Raw genomic sequence first — 22,354 nt, 5'->3', positions numbered from 1 at the left:
TGCGATTTAAAACTCGAAAAATTAATAATTATACACACATTTTGTCCTGAATTTTATAAAAATAAAATACCGAAAATACCGAAAATCCCGGTATTTGTAAAATCAATACCGGTATTTTGAAGTTCTTAATTTGGTCCGGTATTCCGGTATTTTCGAAATCCGGGATACCGGTTTGCGACCCCTAGTAGGTACCTAATATGTAATTTTATTAAAAAATACACTTAAAAGAAGTTTGAGCAATAATAACAGACAATACAACATTTTAACGTCTTCATTTGTCATGAATTTAAAATAAAAACACGTATAATTTTACGAAATGATATCGTTTTCCTTTGGCCCAATTATGTCATGAATTAATGTCAAATGTACATAAAATTCAGTCTTATTTACAATAATTTATTGTATTTTATTAAGAATTATTTATTTTATCGATGAATATTATCGAGATTAGCTAGCACCTTTCAGGAATTTCTCCTTTTCGTACGTGAATATTGTGTTCTTAGCTAACGTATTGACATTTTTACTTTTAAAATGTAGGAAATTTTTTAATTTGTCATTACTTAATTCCCTATAAAACATATTTTTAGTGATTAGATAGAATCCTAATATAATTAAGGCACTCAATAGACCTATTGACAGAGGTGGTAATATTACTACTGTGAAGTAAATGGTCCATTTTATTTTCGATGGCAGATCTTCTTGGTTCTGAAAAAAAATAAAGTTGTTTACTTTTGTCTATTGATAGCATACATAGGATTATCTTTGGGATTTTGCGTATGATTTATATGGAAATATTTTTGAAAGTAAATGTGAAATAATACGCACCTGTTATTTTTTTTAAACGTATACCAACAGCATATTATTATTTTGGTATAAATATCGTAAATAATTTAGGTGCTATCATTTAACCTTATTTACTTTTCCCGTCTTCCATTATATAACTCATTCAAAAAAAGAACAAAACCATAAACAATTATTAACCGATTTAAAAGACATGAACACTCACATATTCACACCAGAACAGCGGAATGATCAGGTTGGAGAACCTGTCGTATTCGTCGCTGAAGCCGGAGAGGTCGTGCACCCGCAGGTTGCTCTGCATCCGCGCCACTGAGTGGAACGGGGTGCCCGTCAGCTGGAAGTAAACGATTTCTTTAGGAATTTTGAATACTTCTACGTCAAGCAAGGATTTTACTAGAGAGAAAACTTGCAAAATTCCTTCCGATTTTTACCAAGTAATAAGTACTTAATGGCAAGCTATCTTCTGAACATTTTAAAGCTTACATGACAATGGTTTCTTGTATGCGAGTCTATCGAGATACCATTGCATCGCTTTGCATATTTCAGTTGTTACGCAGTTTAGATCTGGTTTAAACGGCATTGTAACCAATATGGTCATAATCACGTCAATACGGATACCTAAGTATCTCAAGGTACTTGAGTACTCATACCTAAGTATCTAATAATATCTCAAGTTTTACTTCAGTACTTATTTAAGTTTTGTGTGAAGTTGCTATTAAATATGCGCAGGCGCAACGGTTACCAATTACATAAAAAAATACAAAGCATACAAACCGGCTCCACGATGACATAAGAGTTGTGCTTCATTCTGTCAGGCTTGAGTCCAGTCACAAAGTGGTCTTTCGGTATTCCGCCGGTGTAGAAGTGGGGGTACGAGGAGGTCATAGGAAAATCTAAAAAAAATAGTTTTTAAAAAGTCTGTAGTGAGGATCTGTTTTATAATGTCCAAGGAAATGTTAACGTCAGTTAGTGGAGCCAGCTAGGTAAGGTATTAGTTAGGTATCATGACTATAATTTGGGCATGTCGAATTCCGGCAGACGAACATAAAAACCAATTCATTTTTCCAATGTACCTACTTTAATAATTGTATCTATCCCACGTTGAAGTAGCTAAGGAGAGGTAGAGTTTTATTTATTTTACAGGCATGGCAAAGTCCCACTGCACCTAATGGTAAGAAGGGGGGTCCATAATGAATATCTACTGACGAGAGGCGATACCCTTCGCCAGTCGATACAACTGGATATACACAGGCTGATCCCGGAACTAACACACTTACGTAGTCCACTTTGGTGGATTTTACAGCTGTTGTACGGTGGTCGCTATCCAAAAAAGTCGTCTAAGTGCGCAAAACCTTTTCTAGTCTGGTTTCTAAGTGAATTAGAATATTATACATTTAATTAATGATCTCAATAGTTTTCTAGTCTCACCGAAATAGCATTTGGAAGCGTCGCTGATTCCATCAGGCAGGCTGGGGTGGGTGTCGTAGCAGTCTGTTTCGTTGGAGACGCGCTCGTGCACGCTCTCAGACAAGTTGTACCGGTAGAGAGGCACGCTAGCCAGAGTCACCTCAGCTGGGAAACAGAAATGTTGGTCTTATGATTGCTGATTCTATAGTTGATATAGCTGATTCTACGGTTGAATTCACTAATTTAACCTGACTTTTGAAGCCGAAGGTTTTTGTAGAATAAGGGGTAATTAAAGCCATATAAATATCGTCAATATCAAAGGAAGCGAAGTGTTGGGGATCTTATTAAATATATTTTAGATAAAACTGTATCATGGTCATAGCTAAACAAAATATACTTATTTATGAATTTCCGTCTTAGTTGATATACAAGGTTAAAAAAGATGTTTTATTTTTAAGAACGTACTTTTATACTGAAATTTGACAATGTAACAGTAAATTCTCGATTAAAGTAAAATATCTTACAATCAAAGTACAGAGGCATCAATTTGCACACGGTCTTCCTCCAATACAGCAGTACGTCGCTCTTGGTGAGGTGCTGTTGGTACATCACGCCTTCTGTGGAGCCGAAGATGCGGTCCGGACATTCCTAGAAGAAGCAGAAGTCAGTCGCAACTCTACAGAACGGTCACACAGTTAAGTTAGCTAATCACATCCGTATTCTCAGTAGGTACTTAAAATTTCCCAGTGCGGTCGATGAAATACCTGTACTGCTGTGGATACATTGTTATAAGTAAGTGATGTGGTTAGATGTCCTAGTCGGAAGTAGCCGATAGTAATAAATATAATATGAATTATCAACCCTGTACTGTCTCACTGCTGGGCACGGGCCTCCTTTCCTTCTCAGAGGGATGAGGCCTTAGTCCACGCTGACCTAGTGCGGATTGCTAGACTTCATATACCCTCAAAATTCTTACACAAAACTTCTCAGGTACACAGGTTTCCTCACGATATTTTCCTTAGCCGTTAAAATAGGTGATAATTCACAGAGAACATATGTAACATGAGAAAAGTCAGATATGTGTGCCCTTGGGTTTTGAATCCGCGGACATTCCGACATATGGCCGCCTTAGCCATAAATATAAACTAACCCAAATCCTTTCTGCAATATGCTTGTAAATATTGGTTGCACGGACCCTACATGAGACTAGCATAAGACCTTCGATCAACATGATAGAAGCTTAAGAGTCATACTGCTTCAGTAAGTTTGTAGATTGAATCACATCACGCATGCTTTCCTTATTTTTTATTGATACATATCTTACCTTTACTACTCTCAAACAATGTATTCCATCATCAATCATAGAATTATAGAGAAGACATACCTTAGCGTCATATCCAGGGAGCTGTGGGTTACCGCGGAACTTCTCTATCTGGAAGAAGTGCTCGTGCCCCCACTGGGAGCCGATCATCACCGTCATCTCGTCCGTAAAGTCGGCGTAGATCTGGCAGTCAGAAAAAAATCTTTCAGGGATTGAAGTAATGGTAGCACTACAGCCTTAATATCTGCTAACGAATACAATTTTTCTTATTGCTTTAAATGACGAGACGAGCTTGTTGTTCGCATGATGGTAAGCAATACGACTGCTCATAAACAGTAAAAATACCACCCAACAACTTGATTTAAAAGTATTGATTGGTATTCCACTGCGCTCGCCAACCTGAGACATGAGATGTGGCTACAATGTTCTTCAAACCGGAACACAACAGTGACTACACACTGCTGCTTGACAGAAATAGACATTGCGGTGGTACCTATCCAGGCGGACTCTCACATATGAGAGACCTACCACCAGCACTTAGTTTAACAGTAACAATAAAAACCAGGAACTTTTTTGCCTTAGGGTGGCAAACATCGTTTCTAGCCTAGGCAGCAAGAATTCCCGCTACTTCACTGCAGTTGTGAGTAATGAAGTTTTAATTACAAATAGTAATAGTAAAGTCGACTTTCATACAAAACAAAAATCCTAACTTTTAAAATACGCTATTGGTGGCGCTATTCAAATAAACGAATACGAAACATCGAGCAATATTATTACATGGGTTAAATCGATGCACATTGAGGTTTATCGGCCTGAGACAGTTAGACAGTCTATTGTAAATATATCTAGGAATATAAGTCTAGAGATATGAAAGATACTTGCCCAGACGTAATATATCAAGGAATATTACTCTCAACAGATATGGAAGATACATGCGCAGGCGTCAGGGTTATCATCGATACTGACGCATGACAGCAATTTATGCATCTTGTCGAATGATATGCCATTATCTCTATGTAGTAACGTTAGATCGTATCCGCCACAGAGCTGCGCGGTTCTATCCAAATATTATAACCAAATTCTTAAGAGCTTCTCTTTCGTAATTTATGCAGTGCCAGAGTGTAGGCCACTTTATTTCCGCCGCCCCATGTAGGTAGGTTAATGAGTGTATGTAGGTTTCTAAAATACTTAATAATTTTGCATTTGTTGGTATTATGGACAGCACTAAAGTTAAATAAACGAATGATTAATTAAATCGTGTGAGCGTCCTCTGAAATCTGCCGCCTCTAAGAGGCTGACCATAGGCCGCGGCCTATACGGCCTATCTACAAATCCAGGACTGAATTTATGTGAAATCTTTTTATCATTAAAACGATGTAATGATAAAAACCTATAAGTTGTGTCGGGTTCCTTTTCGAACAAATCCATCCTTCGCCACTGATATAGGAGTTTCTTACAAGACGTTTTGAGAGATAAAAACCTTCCTAAATCTTAAAATCCATATATGTTATTTAGCCTGGTGTATAGGCACCCTCACAATACTTCGTTCATGTAATAAGTGCCCACTCTTCGTCCAAATCTTTATTAAACAAATTACGTAAGCATGTCCGAACTCCAAAGCTCGATAAGAAACTAATGATAATTTAAGTGGCATTAAACTAAATGGCCATTATATAACTGTGTACGCAGCTTGATTACGCAAAGTCGTGTGAAATCATATTTTACAAGGTCAATGTGTTTTATTATCTACAAGATGAGTGCTGAGTGCCAAGTGTTGAAGGTCAGGGGCGGTGCGGGAGGGGCAGTGGGACCCCTCTCCTACATAAGTCATTTAAGTTATATTAGGTATGTTTACTGTAGCCCTTGGCCGTTGAGCTCTATTTGATATGAAGGGTTTGATATGAGTTTATTTTACTAATAGAAGGTCAATGTTTTCTGAGACGATTAGTTCAGACAAACTGAATCGGTAAGTAAAATTAAGTCGAATTATAATCTTTTTTAATACTCGTAAGAATAATCTGCTTTTATAAGTGCATTCATCGACCCCGGAACGCAAGTGATCAAATATTGTTATAAAAATAGTTCCTGGATCCATGCCTGAACTAAAATTTTAAATAAATGACCGTTGAAGTGTCAGACACTTTGCGACAAGGATCCTGATGTTTTGTGACGTCAAAAAAAATGTTCAATCGCGAATATACGATTTTACACCTAAATTAATATAATATACGAATAATTAAATAAGAAAACAAAAAATTGCTGGTGGTAGGATATATTTTATATCTGCCCGGATAGCGACCACCGTACACAAAGTGTTAAAACTTGCCATAGCGGTCCACGTAGGTGTCGCATTCCTAATCAGCCAGTAAGTATATCCGTTTCAACCAGGCCGGTATAATTCTGGAGCCTAGCAAGGAATAATCTTTGTCAGACACTACAGTCGCTACCTCCGTATCAGTCGTGTGAGTGATACGGGGCCCACCAGCTTTGGGGCCCCTCTTGGCCCATCCCTACATTAAACTATGCAGGCGCCCAAAAGTTCGCACGGCCCTTAAGGGCTCCCTAACAAATTTAGATAAAGGGCCCCTTTATGGCAAACTACGCTACTGATAACAAGCCTAGCCTTTGTACCCAGAATCCGTTCCTAGCAATGACACTATTTGATACTACATAATTGTGTCGACTGGGAAGGGATGACCATCTCTCATCAGTCGACACTCTGGACCCAACGCTTACCATCAGGTGCAATGGGGCCACACACTGTAACTGGACCCAGTTGGTAGATCAGGCGTAATGGAGTCACTTTGACGTCCCCGTATATAAAAACACTTACCCTCGCCATAATTCCCATGTTATTCACAGGCACCAGTCCCGGCGCGAGGTTCTTGGAAGTGTCCAACACTGGGTCACGGAAGTCCCACAGGTACTCCTGTATGGTCTTCTTCACGAATAGCTTGCTCCCGTGCGTGCTTACCATAAATCTGAACGCTTGGCGGACGAGGTAGTTTGCGTTGTGGAGGTAGGAGGCTAAGCCCTGGAAATGAAATTAATTATTTTAGTATGCATACGGATAGGTAAATCAACGCCATCTATGGGTAACTCTTGTGAATAGAGAAGTATTATGTCATTCTACGCTTAAAAAAATATTTATATTCTATGGTGCATTACCGCGTTGCAAAGGGTAACATTTTCTAAAAGGAACCCGACATAACATATTGTACTAGTGTAGTGATAATTAGATTTTATATAAATAACGAAGCCGATAGGAATCGGGTTATATGTACCTTTCGCCTCTATGTAGAGCCTTATTAATTTCTTGACTAATCAACCCAAAGGTCTTCATTGACATCTTCAATTATTATAAAGCCTATAAAAATCGTATAGGATTGCACCACGAGAAATCAGCGAGCAAATCTGTATCTTTTTTTCATGTAGTTGTTTATCAGTTATTACTCCTTTCAAATATACAGTTATCGGAAAGGACCGCAATATGCATGCAAATATATTTATCAGTTTTAAAGTAATGATTCGATTTTTGAGAAACTGATACCACAAGTACGCCTTTAAGATGGGTACTCACTACGCACAAAAATGCATTTACATTATATAAGTTGTAAAGGATGAGAGCGTTGAGTCCTGTACCTACATATAGTTAAAGAATGGGACGCAAAACAATTTTCAACATACAAGTCAGCCACACATTACCTGAACAAATTAAAAATTTCAAATCGCATTAAATGTTTATGTTCGTATCAACAATCATTTATCTTCACTTTAATAAATCTTTGTAATGTAGACGTAACTACAGAGTAAGTGAAGCCAAAACTGCTGAATGAAATGTCTAAAGATTTGGCTACGTACTCGGCCTCCGTTTTTATGCGAAGAAGAAGCTTAAGTCCATAAAGAAGAATATAAATGATTATAAGTGCAAGACAGCTGGATATAAGAGACGAAACTGTCCATTGAGGAACAAGTAGGATAAAGTCTTGAGAAGCAATGAGGAAAAAATCAAATAGGATTTACTTAATTATAGAGAAAGAAAAAAGAAGTAAAGTATCTGATCAAATCTTCACTATCTCAACAACTGACCACTAATGAAGTCTATAAGAGTTCAAAATAATGTCAAAAAGGATCTATCCTCGATAAATATCTGTCTTTAGGGCACAAATTCAAAAAAATATGTTTATTTTGTGGGTGGTACGAATTTGCTCACGAACATAAAATGTGGTTATATCGTACGCAGCGTATTGACGTCACCAAAGAGTTGTAAAATGTTATAAACCTTCTTCGAAATTTTTAATAATATTTACGCAGTCATTTTGCAGTAGTGGACGGCGGCTGTATCAACCCTTGGTTCGATTTTCAAAGTTGACAGCTAATGTCTATATAACTGACAGCTCATAATGTAGTCTAGATCTCAGAACAAGAACAAGCATAGAAGGAATCTAAATTACCCTCATATACTTATCCTATTTTTTCAAATAGGCCAAAACCGTTGAAAAGAACGAGACAAATATTATGTTGCTAAGGTCGGCTTGCGTACACTTTAAAATAACCAAATGGTTACCTTTGGTCCTCTTTATGATGCCGAATTAAAAAGCAAATAAAATGTCAAATGTTCCAACTTGCCAATCCCAAACAATGTCACAAACGCGCCCACACAATTTAGTTATGTTATACTTCAGCGCGTGCTTTTCAAAAGTGGCTACATGTTTTGTAATATTTTTGTTGTTAATTTTAATAAATACACAGTGCTGTTTAAGTAAAATATAGCCCTAGGAACAAGCAATGGCCTGCGTTATTGTGGGGTGTAAATCTCATTCTTCTCGTAAAGAAAATGAAACTGAAATCATCAGCTTCCATCGGTGAGTAAACAAAAAACCGAATATATTTGCTTAAACCCTGTATATAAGTGCAAAAAGTGTTATTATATATACTTTATTATGCTGTAGTCATATTATAATCTGCTGTTGGCCATTCGATCCAGTCATTATTAAGTATTTTTCATTTTTACCAATTTACGTAGTCGTGGTCAATAGTGTTGTGCTGCATATTCTGTCGACAACATAGATGTTAGTATATTGTAGTTTACTATTTTGCATAAATTGCCTTTTACTTTCAATGTATGGTGGTGTAGTGGTAAAAGCCACTTGGAAACCGTGCGCGAAGGCTGGGGTCGAGGAAACTATCTGATTTTCATAGTGTGTTTCATACAATGTGTTTCATTGCAGATTCCCCACAGATGATGCTGTGAGGCAAAAATGAATCGTTTCCATAGCTCGTCCCAATTGGCATTGGAAGAAACAGCACCGTGTTTGTTCTAAGCATTTCGACAAAGTTTTATTAACATTGAAATAAGTTATCAAACATATGTGACATGAATGATACCGGTGTGTTTTAATTTTACTGTCCCATTTTAGTAGCTTTTGTCAAATCACACCTCTTGGGTATCTTTTAATCCCTAAGAACAGAAGGCGTACTGGCTTTCTCCTAGACGAAATTCCGGCCGATTTCTTGTTTGTTACTTACAGCGGTTGCCATTCCTTCCGAAATTTCTAACATTTTCTTAATTTAATAATCGAAATGCTAAACCATTTTTGTGTGAATGATATTGGTATGTTGTAGTGATGTTTTGGTACTTGAATACCAAATCAGGGTTTTGATATCTTTTTTAGCCTCTATCTAAAATAGCAATTTGCAACGGTTTGTAGTTGACTGACCGAAAAGTGTTTATTTTAGCAGGTCTGTGAATTTACCATAGCCGATAGACAAAGCATCTATCGATATCGATAAGATGTCAGAAGGGATCGCAACACAATTAAATTTCTTGCTGTCAAAGACAGAGTACGCTCAAATGTCATAGTGTTACTTCTATGCTTGTCATTGTTCTGAGGTCTAGATAAGGTGACTGTCAATAATTTTATAGTAGTCCAATTCTAATTTCAGTTTGTTCTTAGATTATAGTAATGTTGCTCGGCAACAAGTTGTCAGTATCTAGGCGATATCTATACGTCACCGTACACTTCACAATAAGGACCATTTTGGCTTGTCTTTTTCAATTTTTGTAACGAGTTATGACGAGTGACAACTCATTTTGTTTTATATTAGTATATAAAGCAAAGTCATGTACCCGTATCAAATAATATGTCAAATGACACTCTCTTAATTATTAATCTCTGATAGGTAAGTACCTTAATTTATTATATTATTAATAATATTAATAATAATATCAGCCCTGTATTTTATACTTGCCCACTGCTGAGCACGGGCCTCCTCTACTACTGAGAGGGATTAGGCCTTAGTCCACCACGCTGGCCTAGTGCGGATTGGTAGACTTCACACACCTTCGAAATTCCTATAGAGAACTTCTCGGATGTGCAGGTTTCCTCACGATGTTTTCCTTCACCGTTAAAGCGAACGATAACTTCACAAAGAATACACACATGATTTTTTAGAAAAGTCAGAGGTGTGTGCCCTTGGGATTTGAACCTGCGGACATTCGTCTTGGCAGTCCGTTCCACACCGAACTAGGCTATCGCCGCTTTTTACTCATAAATGCAACATGCTAATAAAAAAGTAATTATCGCGCATTGTTTACTTATATTTACGTCTAATTAGATTTTCGTGTCAACCGAGTTGTAATTAATGTGTAAGGCCACCGTGTTCGTGTTGACTAATTGTTACTTGTTTTAACTAAGTGTCTAGTATTTTTTTTTTTTTTATTTAAAAAAAGTTTGTATTTTTAATTATGTGGTTGGCGTATTCATTCATTATAATAATTACGAAAAAGGTGGGAAAATATGTTTTGCGTCATAAACATGAAATGTTTATCTAATATAAATGCAATTAAATGTACGCGGGAAATGGAGGCGACCATGTATTTTTGCCGCCAAAACGACGTAACGTTTATAATTTAACATTCCTGTCATTTGGTTTGATGCTTTCTTATCAAATTTCCATACTTACACCATACTACTACATAAAACTACCTAATATACTATAAGCTTTATCAAAAATAAGCGGAAATTTGTGCTTAATTCAATTTATTTTAAATAAATTCTTTTGTTCACCAGCAATAAAAATAATAAAAAATATTATTAACAACCTAACTTCCTAATTTACTTACAATTTATTTAACTCTTCTTTTAATTCCAGAAGATATATTAAACAAAAATAAATAAATAGATTTTTTCCCCTAAAATAGGCTAGATAGGTACTTACCAAAACGGCTAAATTTGGTACAATTAACGTTGCGTTGAAATCGACTGTATTCTCTTCAGGTAGAAATATTAGGAACCGCTTCGCCGTGTACGTCATTGTACTATTCTCATTAAACTTTATATTGGAATGCAGCAGCTTTTCTCTGGAAAAAAAATAATATACTAATGAATAGGCACCTTGTTATATTTTAAATTTATTACTTTGTTGCCTCGGCTATTTCGGTGGCGCAGTTGTGTGGCCTGTGCGGTACAGCACTGATCAGGTCCCGGGTTCAATTCCCGGGTTGGGCAGTTACGCTGGATTTTTCTGCACAGTTTGGAATTTTTAGCCGATATGACTATCACCTCTCCCCCTATACATCATGGAATCGAACACTCATAAAAAAGTGGGTGTCCTAGTTGCACTGCTACCTACGCCTTCCATAATAATATTTGTTTTTTTTATTGCTTTGAATGACGAGACGAGCTTGCCGTTCACCCGATGGTATACGGTACAACCGCCCGTAAACAGTAGAAATACCATCTAACACCTTGAATTACAAAGTACTTATTATTTGGTATTCTATCGCCATCCTGAGACAGAGATGTTAAGTGTTATTAAGTCCAGTAACTACATTGGGTACAATGTCCTTCAAACTGGAACACAATAGTGACTACACACTACTGCTTGGCGGCAGAAATAGACATTGAGGTGGTACCTACTCAGGCGGGCTACATATGAGAGACTTACCACAAGAAATAGTTCGTGTGTGTGTATTACTTTAGCATTTCTAGACTTCAGTTTTAAGACACGATTTGCGTTTATTACGTCTGTGACTAAGAGATAAAAATGCGTCACACATAATAAAGGGTCGTTATTTAAAACTAACGTTTTTTATTGAGGAAACAGAGGATGCTATACGTCTTCCATTTGTATTCTAAGCAAGCACTTCCCTGTTTTATTGTGGTTTAAAACGCGACGATAAATCGATCGGATCGAATCGGACTATTCCAAAGATAAGGGCATCCAAAACAAAGATTTTTGTTTTTTGTAGTTAGCTATAGGTACTTTAGAATCGTGATTTGAGACTCGATGAAACGAAAATGCGTCATTATTTTTAAAAAAGGAATGGCGTTTAACCAGCCTGCATGCTATATTATGCATCATTTTATTCTTTTGATTATTAATAAATTAATTTTGAAAGTATATAATTGTTTTAATATTATGCAAAAATAATAAACCTTACATTTATCCTAATACGCCTGATATTCTATAACTAGAATATTATCCCAATACTTATGATACTCTATAACTAGAGGAGTAGAGGAGTGTGTGTGTGTGTATGCAATTCTAGTGAATTGCACACACACACTTTTTTACTTACGCTGTGACGTTGTCAGACACTCACCACCAGCAAAGTTTCAATCATTGACCTCCAAGTAGGTAATTTTCCGATTCTTTAAATAGTGTATTGATTGCGACTTGTTTTTTTTAGGGTTTTTATTCCATTTTATGTAAATATTTTCATTCTGTAGGCTTAAACCTATTTACATTAAAAGACGTAGGTAGGTCCTTTAATTAATGATGTATCGAAAGGTACTTAGGTATATTAAATTTAATCGAAAAAGGGGAAGCCTCTCTTAAACGAGAAAATCTTGTAGCAATGGTCGTACAGTCTTATAAAGCAAGTAAAATTTCTTAGATCTGGAAATTTAACTAACAATGTATATGTATATTTGCTATGGAGGGAATTGGACAATTAATGTTTCCAACTCCTCCCTATCTTTCTATTTGATTAATTTCGTTGCAGGATAATAACAAATTAGTTTTCCTTGAGAGTCGCCGAGCTTCACCGCTCGGTGTCATAAAATGCGTGCCACTGCTGATCCTGGCTTACAGGAGTTGTAGTGGTGGGTGTGAGGGCGGGAAAGTCTCTAACAATGTATAGTTTTCACAAATCGTTTGGTCGAACCAAAATGTATTACGAACTTTTCTGGCTGTATGACTACTTATTCCTTTGCTAAAGATAACTTACAAATAAACTATAGGTCCTATTTCATCCACGTTGATTTTGTCATCCAGGCCTTCCAGAAACCGCTCGTGGTTGGTCACGTTGAATAAATACGCTCGCATCTTTACCTCGTCTGGGGGGTCCGCCCACCATTCGTAAGGAGGGAGTCCTGGAAATAGATTTGTTATTAAGTTCGCGTTGTTATGTCACGCGGCAAAAAATTAGCCGCAAGGGAAACTGTTCGAAGAGTGCAACTGACTGTCCTAAAAATCATGTGAGAATGAAATTATCGCTTGCTTTAACGGAAAACATTCTGAAGAAACCTGCATAGCGGAGAAGTTCTCTATAGGAATTTTAAGGGGGTGTGAAGTCTACCAATCTGCACTAGGCCAGCGTGGTGGACTAATGCCTGGTTCCTCTCATTAGTAGAGGAGGCCTGTGCCCGAGCAGTGGCACAGTGTATGATACAGGGCTGATATTATTATAATTATTTATATAATTTAAAAATAATTTACCATTGACGACTTCATAGTGAAGAATAATGTAAACGGAACATTCTTAACTGTGTAGAAAGTAAGTATTGACCCTTCCGTAGACACAAAAATAATTGAATCGCTATAGGTCAATGTTATATGTACCTACTACTTATATTTGTAAAGCGGCTTCCGCCATCTCGTCATCTTGGTTGGTCAAAGTACACATCATAGTTTATATTGTACAATACGTATATAAATTGTAATTATTTTTTGTACATAAATAAATAAAAAAACATTATAAAGGATTATTTTACCGTTAAAAGGCTAATTGGCGGCATTATCGATAGCAAAATCGTATCTTAGGAAGAATAGAAGAAGGAAGCTATACGAATTATTTGTTTGTAGGAAAAAAAAAACATAATATTTGATAATATTTTATGTTTACTTTGGTTTATTTTTTTTATAATGTTGATATTATTTCATTAATTTCATTATGAATATGCCACTTAAATTGTTGATTCAGTGTATCTCCTTTTAAAGTATCCATCATATTAATTAAGAACCAATAATATAAACAGAAAATAATAAGGAACATTTTGGTAGTTTAAAATTTCCAAAAATACCTAAGAATAATTTAAGGGCTAGCTGTAAATGTATGGAACGAATGAATGCCCAAGGCCGTTTGATCGGGGAGTAATAAAAGTCTTTTTGAAATATTGAAAATAAGATTATATGACGCGGAAAGGTTTTTTGATTCCAAATATATATGAGCGATTGTGTTTTGTTTCTTTAATTGTAAAACCATTATTGACGTAAGCATATAAGTGATAATGCACTTATTTTTATAACTTCATTACAAATTTTACGACTATACATACACAAAAAAGACAACTGCAGCGAATGTCGAAAAAAAGTCGCTTAACTTAATTAGGTTTTTAACCGTCGAATTATAAAGTAGCCGGGCTTGTATGGAGGGACAACTACCAAGCATCTTAAAACATTAATGAACATATAATAAGACAATATAAATTCTGTAAATGCTGACCATGACCCCCTTGGAATGACCGCAGCCTTGACAATTGAGATGTCATGTTAAAGAAATTTCTCTATACATCTTCGTGGATTGATGTCTACAAGTTTTTATGTCGTTTACCTTTTACGGTAGTTGGAATTTATTATAAATGTTTTTTTAAATACATGTTGTAATCGAGTATCATGCAATCGCATAGGTTCGTTGAGAAAGCGGGAAGATAGTGACACAATTATGTATGATGTTTAGTATCAAATTAGTGCATCATATCATAAGGAAGACAAATAGTCAAATACACTATTGTTAGCTATCAATGTATTTATCGAGGGTAGTAACTTTTTTTTTATTTATTTGCATGACGAAACGAGCTTGCGGTTCGCCTGATGGTAAACGATACGACCGCCCACAGACAGTAGAAACACCATGAATTACAAAGTATTGTTTGGTATTCCACTGCGCTCGCCGTCCTGAGTCATGAGATGTTAAGGCTTATTATGTCCATTAGTTACACTGGCTTTAATGTCCTTCAAACCGGAACAAAACAGTGATTACACACTGCTGCTTGGCGGCAGAAATCGACATTGCATAGTTATTGGAAATCAATAGGCTTCCAGCAAAAGTTTATTGGAAAACCACGATTAAACTGAACAATTCTGCCAGAAACATAACAACTTCGATTTGGATGTATTTTATATGATTGGCATTTTATAAAAAATACGACTTTTGAATCACACAGATGTTTACAAAATAGAACGATAAACGTATTTACATAATTGTATATAAAAACAAACAAAAAATTACAGTCGAATTGAGAACCTCCTCCTTTTTTAAAGTCGGTTAACAAAGACGTTCATATATCAGAATTGTGATGTTTTACGAAAAAAACTTAGAATATTTATTTAACTATCATCCATAAATAATATAAATACGTTTCATTTCATGGATTAAAATCAATATATTTTTATCAACTAGTGTCATTATTATAAGCAGGTTTATACTGACATTAATTTTTTAATTTACTTACGCTGTCATGTTTTTTTATTTTTTAATTTACATCGTTTACGAAATCAACCTGAATTATCATAAATTATCACTTACCTACACCTATGATTACGCATTTACGGTTGACCTGGTAGGAACGAGTATTTCTTAAGGATCAAAAAGTAATTTATTTTTACCTTAAACGCAATATTCAAATTATTTTGGCAATATAACGATATTTAATTATAGGCATACGACATATCGTCATAGCTAAGAAGTAAAAACCGTGTGTCATTTTGAGGTTTTGAACAGATTTAAGATATTATATTACAAAATGGGAAAAGAGGAACACTTTTCAATATAAAATTAATAGAATGTAGGATTGTTATTGCGTAAATGATATTTCCTTATAATTACATAAGGATAGAGCTCGAGTATTTAATGCAAGACAAGTTACTTCATCCTATTTAAAATTTTGATTGTCGCGGTGTTGTTACCTAAGCGACGATATATACACAACTATTCTCACGCCTTATCACTAATAGGTGCGAACACGAAAAAGTTAAGAACTGTGGAAATGCAACCACTCCCACCACTCTAGATCCTACATACTTCAAACTAGCAAAATATTTCATGATCCTATTTAGCAACTCCTATTTTCTGGCTGATCTGTTCCATTAATACTACTGCTCAATTTGACCGACAAAAATTTTACGTGCAGCAGGCCTTTGCAATACAGGCTTTAGTAGGTGTCCCTGTAGTTAACAACGAGGGAAACCTGCGTATGGAATACTTCTGTATGAAATCTTTCAGTTTAGCGACTGCAGAGGCCTAAGAAAGGAGTGAAGAAGGAAGTGTGGGAGGAGAGAGTTAAGGAAGGATGAAATTTTAGGAAAGATGGGAGGAAAAGAAGGGAAAATTTTCACGGGTCCTTTTAGACCTCAATGTTTTTTAATCAAGAGATATAAGTACACGCTGTACTGTGTGCCTTGGTTCGCGACAAATATCCTCCCGTGCATCTGCGTGCAATCGGTGTGAAGACTGAGCGCAAGAATTGCCTCAGTAGAGAAAGTAATACAAGGTTAAGGTCCTTACCTGGTCTCATCTGCAGCTTTTCCCATAGCATGAAGTCCAGGGGCGTGAACACGAAACCGGTGACTGAAAGGATGATGAACACCACGCCCCATATGCATTGACCGACGGGATCTAGAACAAACAATATATAGGGTCATTTTGACATTGTGTAAATGAAAAAACATTTAATAACGCATTATAACCAAATAACCCTGCAGTCACGTCCCCCACTGTTGAAGGACTCCGCATATAGTCCGTAGAAGGTCGTGCCGTTGAGCGTATCACGACCCCCACAAAGTTCTTAATGGTAATATGGGTTTTGTTATCACGTGTAGGTGCTAACACGCGGATTCAATAATTACATTACAAAGTTTTTACATCAAAACAATGCATTTATTTTTGAACAAAAACAACATCCATTATAATAATTTCATAATGCACGTCAATCACTATTGAATTCTACGATTGCAGACTACACTGTATCATTTGGAGTAATAAAACCAATTTTCTATAATTAACACACAATGTAAAAAATGTATTTTTGTTATAATACTTTGGGTGCATAATGCTAGTCACACCTGACCTCAAAATAAGATACAAGTTGTGTTATTCTTTTCATAATCAGTCCGGAGTATGGAATTCTGTTCGACATGGCGATAGCCTTGCACATTATAGCACTATATGAAACGGAATACATACGGCGAAAAGTAGGTGCACTATTGCACTTCTGCCTTCCTCTCTGGGGATTGAAGGCATGAGTGTGTTTAATACTTTACTACAAATTAAACTTTAAACATATTCTTTTATTTCGTCGATGAGCAATGAAATTCACATGGGGTTTATCGTCGTAATAGTATTTACTCTAGATCTAAGGTCGTAATCCAAAGGTCCTGAACGAAATTTTTAGATAATGGTTTCTTATGTTTACGCGAATGTCTGACATTGATCAATATATCGACATCGATAAATATCGATTGTTCGATAGCTGATGGAGGTTAGTTAAAATTAGTTCACGTAGTTGATTTTTTTTTCACACTTGTGTGCAATCACAAACTATGTAAATCAAGGGGTGTATGTGCTATATGTATTTTTTTATTAAGCGACCTAATTTAAACGAACTTATGTTTTCGGTCTGCAATCCGCAAAACCGTGCAGTCTTTGCTAAGCGAAAAATCAATGAATAGTTCTACAACCTAGGTACTTGATTCTTCATTACATATCTAGGGTTAGCAGAAGTACATAACGTCCTTTAATTGGCCTATGACACCTAGTTTAGTCACTGTCTAAACCATATTCATAGACAAGTGCGTGCAGCCTAGTTATCTAATTCTTTAAAGGCAACGTGGCTGGGCTGTGACGTTGTTTACTAAATTGTGACGTCATAATACTAGAATATTTGGTCTGTGTGAAGAACGATGACGTCAAAGCACTATACTAATTTGTCGTATGAAAAAAAAATAGTATTTTCAAATTGATTGAATCTAAATTCGCTGATTCGTTCACGTGACTAGATAAAGAAGTCCATTTACAAACCAAGTGACTCCGATGGGCAATTCAGTCTTCAAACCAAGTTTTTCTAATCAAAACTAGCATTAGAATGGAAATATGCTATCAAACCCCAAACCTCACGATTCACAACGCAAATAAATCACTAAACCATCTACGCGAGGTGATTAAAACTTAATAGGTACCTAAATAAAACAAATATTCACACATTGTAACGTAAAGTTTGATATTTACAAACCATAAACGCGTGCTAATATGCAGGAAAGATGTTTATATGCGGCGCACGTTTGTGTTTATGTAATCATCTCGTAGGTCGTGTCGGTGAGGGCACAGGCGGAGGCGATAGCGTTTATCAATATGAGCACCTAACTATTTAATAAATAAGAATAATTTATTACTAATGATCAGGTAGAAATAGGAAAGACAGTAAACTACTAACACTGGCTTACGAATGTCTCCAGGGATGGCTGTTGGCGGGGGCAAATAAGCTCGCGGAATTAAACGAAAGGCTTGCACCCGGGGAGGCTCTTGTAAGCTCAACGCTTTTTCTAGGGTGCGCAAAGGCGTTTCTAAGCTCGAGGTTGTTTCTAGGGTGCGCAAAGGCGGTTCTAAACTCAAGGCTGTTTCTAGGGTGCGCAAAGGCGTTTTTAAGCTCAAGTCTGTTTCTAGGGTGCGTAAAGGCGTTTCTAAGCTCAAGGCTGTTTCTAGGGTGGGCAAAGGCGGTTCTAAGCTCAAGGCTGTTTCTAGGGTGGGCAAAGGCGTTTCTAAGCTCAAGGCTGTTTCTAGGGTGGGCAAAGGCGTTTCTAAGCTCAAGGCTGTTTCTAGGGTGGGCAAAGGCGTTTCTTAGCTCAAGGCTGTTTCTAGGGTGGGCAAAGGCGTTTCTAAGCTCAAGGCTTTTTCTAAGGTGCACAAAGGCGTTTCTAAGCTCAAGGCTTTTTCTAGGGTGCGCAAAGGCGGTTCTAAGTTCAAGGCTTTTCCTAGGGTGTGCAAAGGCGTTTCTAAGCTCAAGGCTTTTTCTAGGGTGCGCAAAGGCGGTTCTAAGCTCAAGGCTTTTCCTAGGGTGTGCAAAGGCGGTTCTAAGCTCAAGGCTTTTTTTCTAGGGTGCGCAAAGGCGCAATTATGCCGCTATGCAGCAGTGTGGAAGACTTATTTTCCGTTTTACGATTTTGTAATTTGTATCGGGTAAATACTGGGCATTATTATACTTAAATCTATTGTCGTAAAGAACGTAGAGCAATTTAAGTAATGCAGAGCTTTGTAATCCCAATTTTTGTTACCTAAAGTTGCTGTGTATGAACAGGCGTGGTGTCACCAGAACAAACTGCGCATCTCATTATTCAGTAGTTCAACTCTTAACCCGCTCCTCTCATGACCATAGACTCGGCTTGCGAACTAGGCCTACAATGCACATCCTTTTGTTCCCAACGCGGATTAAAAATAACGTCATAGTTTATGGTCAACGGACACAAATGGACTCGAAGGCCGCGACGTCAGCAAACAATAAACAATGTAGATTAGATTTTGTCTATGGTAAGCGGTACAATACAAGTTTAACATAAAGAACTTTAGTCACTTATTGTAACTATAACTGAGAGTCTGTAACTGGGAGTTCGTTTTGGAAGTCTTTTGTTCGATATTAGTGTCAGTAAATACTGCCATGCTAAGCTCAAAAGCGATATCTCAAAAATATCTAAATCTTGATTTTATGTCGTCAGATAGCTTAAAGAAATACCCATCCAATGAACTTACCTAAATTACTGTATCTTTTTTAGAACTTGTTCAAAAAAACCTTAAAAGTTTCTCTATCTCAGTTCTACATACAAAACATTAAAACTATATTTACAAACCTTCGATTATCTCGAAATAAGGTTTCCTTGACATACCGCTTTTGCGCTTAGCACGTCAGAATAGGTACCTTATTATTTGGGCATATTTTTACTAATTAAATACTCTGGGAAAAGTTTCGTGCAAAATACAGCAAGGCATATGCTTTGCTGACATAAAGAATGGCGGGAATCTTTTTGTTGCCTCCAAAGGCAAACGAGCTAACGGCTCACATGATAGTAAGTGGTCAGCGCTGCTCAGGGCCATCGACAATACTAGTAAAAAAAATTAAACATCTTTTGTAGAAGCAAACATGTCATTACGCCAAGGAAACAACAATCTCAAATTGATTCCCTTTTAGTGTCTCACTGTGAGACTATTATTGCGGGAAATCTTTATCACGCGGGCGAAGTTGTGAGAACTCGTATAAAAAAACTAACAAAAATTGTATATTATACTTACTGCAACAAACAATCTTCTTGCCTTTCCATTCCCTTGCGTGTTTCACGTCACCGCCATTTTCTACGCAATCTTTAGTAACAGTTTTATCGAGTAAGGTGTTAGTCGAATCGCCACTCTCCGTGGAGTCACTGTCTTCGCATTTTGTCGATGGATTACTAGAACTATCTGAGCTTTCTGATGGTAGGATTGTCTCTGCCGACATTGTCTTTGGTATCTGAAAAGATAAGAGAAATAATTTAGTTTGCGATTATATACTATATTAACTGAGAAGGTAATAAGTCGTTGGGTTTATTAAACGATCCCGATTTTAATATTTGATCCGATCGCAAGACTAACCGTTATATTCAATAAACTATCCCAATCGCTTTTTCGATCTATATTAAAATGGATCAATCAGAACATTTTTTTTACATGCTTACAAATGAGTTATTTTGATTGGTTCATTCAGGGAATCCGATTGAAGAATAAGACTGAGATAATGTGTTGAAAACGACTGTAAACCAATCATAATAAGTCATTTGTATGTCAAGAAAACTTTCTTCTGGTTGGTCCATTTAGCAATGGATAAAAAAAATTAAAAGGACTTTTTTGAAATGCTTTAGTGCCAAATGACTAGTTGTAGTGCCCTTTAAACCGGTATACAACAGTGCTTGTATAATTAACGGCAGTGTCTCGACTGTGTCTTACATTAACTAATCGGTCATGTCAATCCTACCTTAAGTTTAGATTTAACAGTATTCAATGTAAGCAAACAAACTAATTTCAAGGCGAGCGCGAGGTTAGATGAAAGTGCATCAAAGGCTTCGTTGCAACATCGACCGTCGCGTCATATTCATATTTATGTTAAACAATCATATTCGCACATAAACGGTACGCTCTAATTTGACAATTACTTGTTATTGTTCACGTCTTTTTTCGCGTAAAACTCTTGCATCCTTTTTTTAAATTATTTTGTATTTTAGAGGCTTTTGGTGACATTTCCACCATACCAGCCCCATCGTACCCTAAACATGCTTGCATGCAGAAATTGGAATTAATCGGCCAAAAACATGTCGGTTCCTCAAAAAAAAAAATTGCATACATCAATCCGAATAATATAGTTCTCCATTAGTTTAATAATGTTATGAGCGATCCTTAAGGAAAATAAGTAAAAAAGCAGCGTATAGATTTAAAATAATAAGTACTGAAGCGTCTAGCTCATTCCATTGATACGATTATTCCGACCCTTTTAACATGACCCTAGATAAGTTTTACATTGAATCGCCTAATCCGGATGTATATGAAGGTTATAAACCTAGCAAATAGACGCTTGTTTTTTAAACAAATTGACAAAGGTCATAATAATTTAATGCATTCGGTTATTAGCGGTAAACTTACTATTCATGCTCCTTTTGCATTTAGTCCTATGACTATTTTAACTTAATAATAGATTATCTGCTATATCCTTTCCTGGGTTTTCAGTTAATGTCTTAGTTTGTTTAGATCTTTGTTATATTTGTCTGAGATCGCACAGGTAGACGTCGACCTGCAGGTTTGGTTAGTCGTCTTTAATAATATTTCCAACTCCTCCCTAACTTTCTATATTTTGATCAATTTCGTTGCGGGATAAATAGAAATTAGTGTTCTTTGAGACTCGCCGAGATTCACCGCTCGGTCTCATAAAATACGTGCCACTGCTGATCCTGGTTTACAGGAGTTGTAGATAGTGGTGGGTGTGAGGGCGGGAAAGTCTCTCTAGTCGTCTATATGCGTCTTAAAACGATACACGCTTTAATTACCAGAATAAGAAGCTAGTAAAGTAAACAAAAAGATAGTAAGTAAGATGTATTGAAAAATCAATTATGGCTTCTTACTAGGTTCCCTTCATTAGGTACGTTCCGAAGCCAGTCCCATGTCCATCTAATAGACGGTTCGGCATTCTAAAGACCGTCTAGGGACGTACCTTGTTCGTCATTTTAATTTTAACTGTGCTGTAGGTACTTACCAACAGGATCAGCAGTAGCTGATTTAATTAATTATTTTTATGTAATATTTGGTAATTGTTAATTATTTTTTCCTGCACGGCTAAGTAACTATAGTGTAATAATTGAGTAAATTAATTCTATCTAAATATGGGTACTTAAAGATGTGTGATCGTTATGCTTCTTCATGCATGATGTCATTTGTCATTTTGCTGAGGTGGGGGATCCTGGGACCTCCAAATCCGCGTCGAGACGTAGTGATATAATACGAAAGTCTAGATTTCAGCACCTTGGCACGTT

General features: G+C 36.5%; 1 protein-coding gene across 1 annotated transcript in view; it reads right to left on the bottom strand.

The window, feature by feature from the left end:
- Positions 1 to 331: 331 nt before the first annotated feature.
- The window catches only part of LOC115456199 (scavenger receptor class B member 1), a 48,102-nt gene continuing 26,079 nt past the window's right edge, over positions 332 to 22,354 (bottom strand). The window contains exons 2-12 of the mRNA XM_030185159.2: positions 20,094 to 20,307; positions 16,323 to 16,433; positions 12,765 to 12,909; positions 10,751 to 10,892; positions 6,363 to 6,563; positions 3,593 to 3,712; positions 2,733 to 2,856; positions 2,230 to 2,373; positions 1,576 to 1,694; positions 1,007 to 1,135; positions 332 to 705 (exon numbers count right to left, since the gene is read on the bottom strand). Coding sequence (XP_030041019.2) covers positions 448 to 705; positions 1,007 to 1,135; positions 1,576 to 1,694; positions 2,230 to 2,373; positions 2,733 to 2,856; positions 3,593 to 3,712; positions 6,363 to 6,563; positions 10,751 to 10,892; positions 12,765 to 12,909; positions 16,323 to 16,433; positions 20,094 to 20,295 — 1,695 coding nt within the window. The 5' untranslated portion in view covers positions 20,296 to 20,307 and the 3' untranslated portion in view covers positions 332 to 447. The remainder of the gene's footprint in view (positions 706 to 1,006; positions 1,136 to 1,575; positions 1,695 to 2,229; positions 2,374 to 2,732; positions 2,857 to 3,592; positions 3,713 to 6,362; positions 6,564 to 10,750; positions 10,893 to 12,764; positions 12,910 to 16,322; positions 16,434 to 20,093; positions 20,308 to 22,354) is intronic.

The sequence above is a fragment of the Manduca sexta genome, chromosome 28 (genome assembly GCF_014839805.1).
Source record: "Manduca sexta isolate Smith_Timp_Sample1 chromosome 28, JHU_Msex_v1.0, whole genome shotgun sequence".
NCBI lineage: Eukaryota > Metazoa > Arthropoda > Insecta > Lepidoptera > Sphingidae > Manduca > Manduca sexta.
Note: the sequence above shows the minus strand (reverse complement) of the source record. Positions and strands in the feature narration are given on the sequence as shown.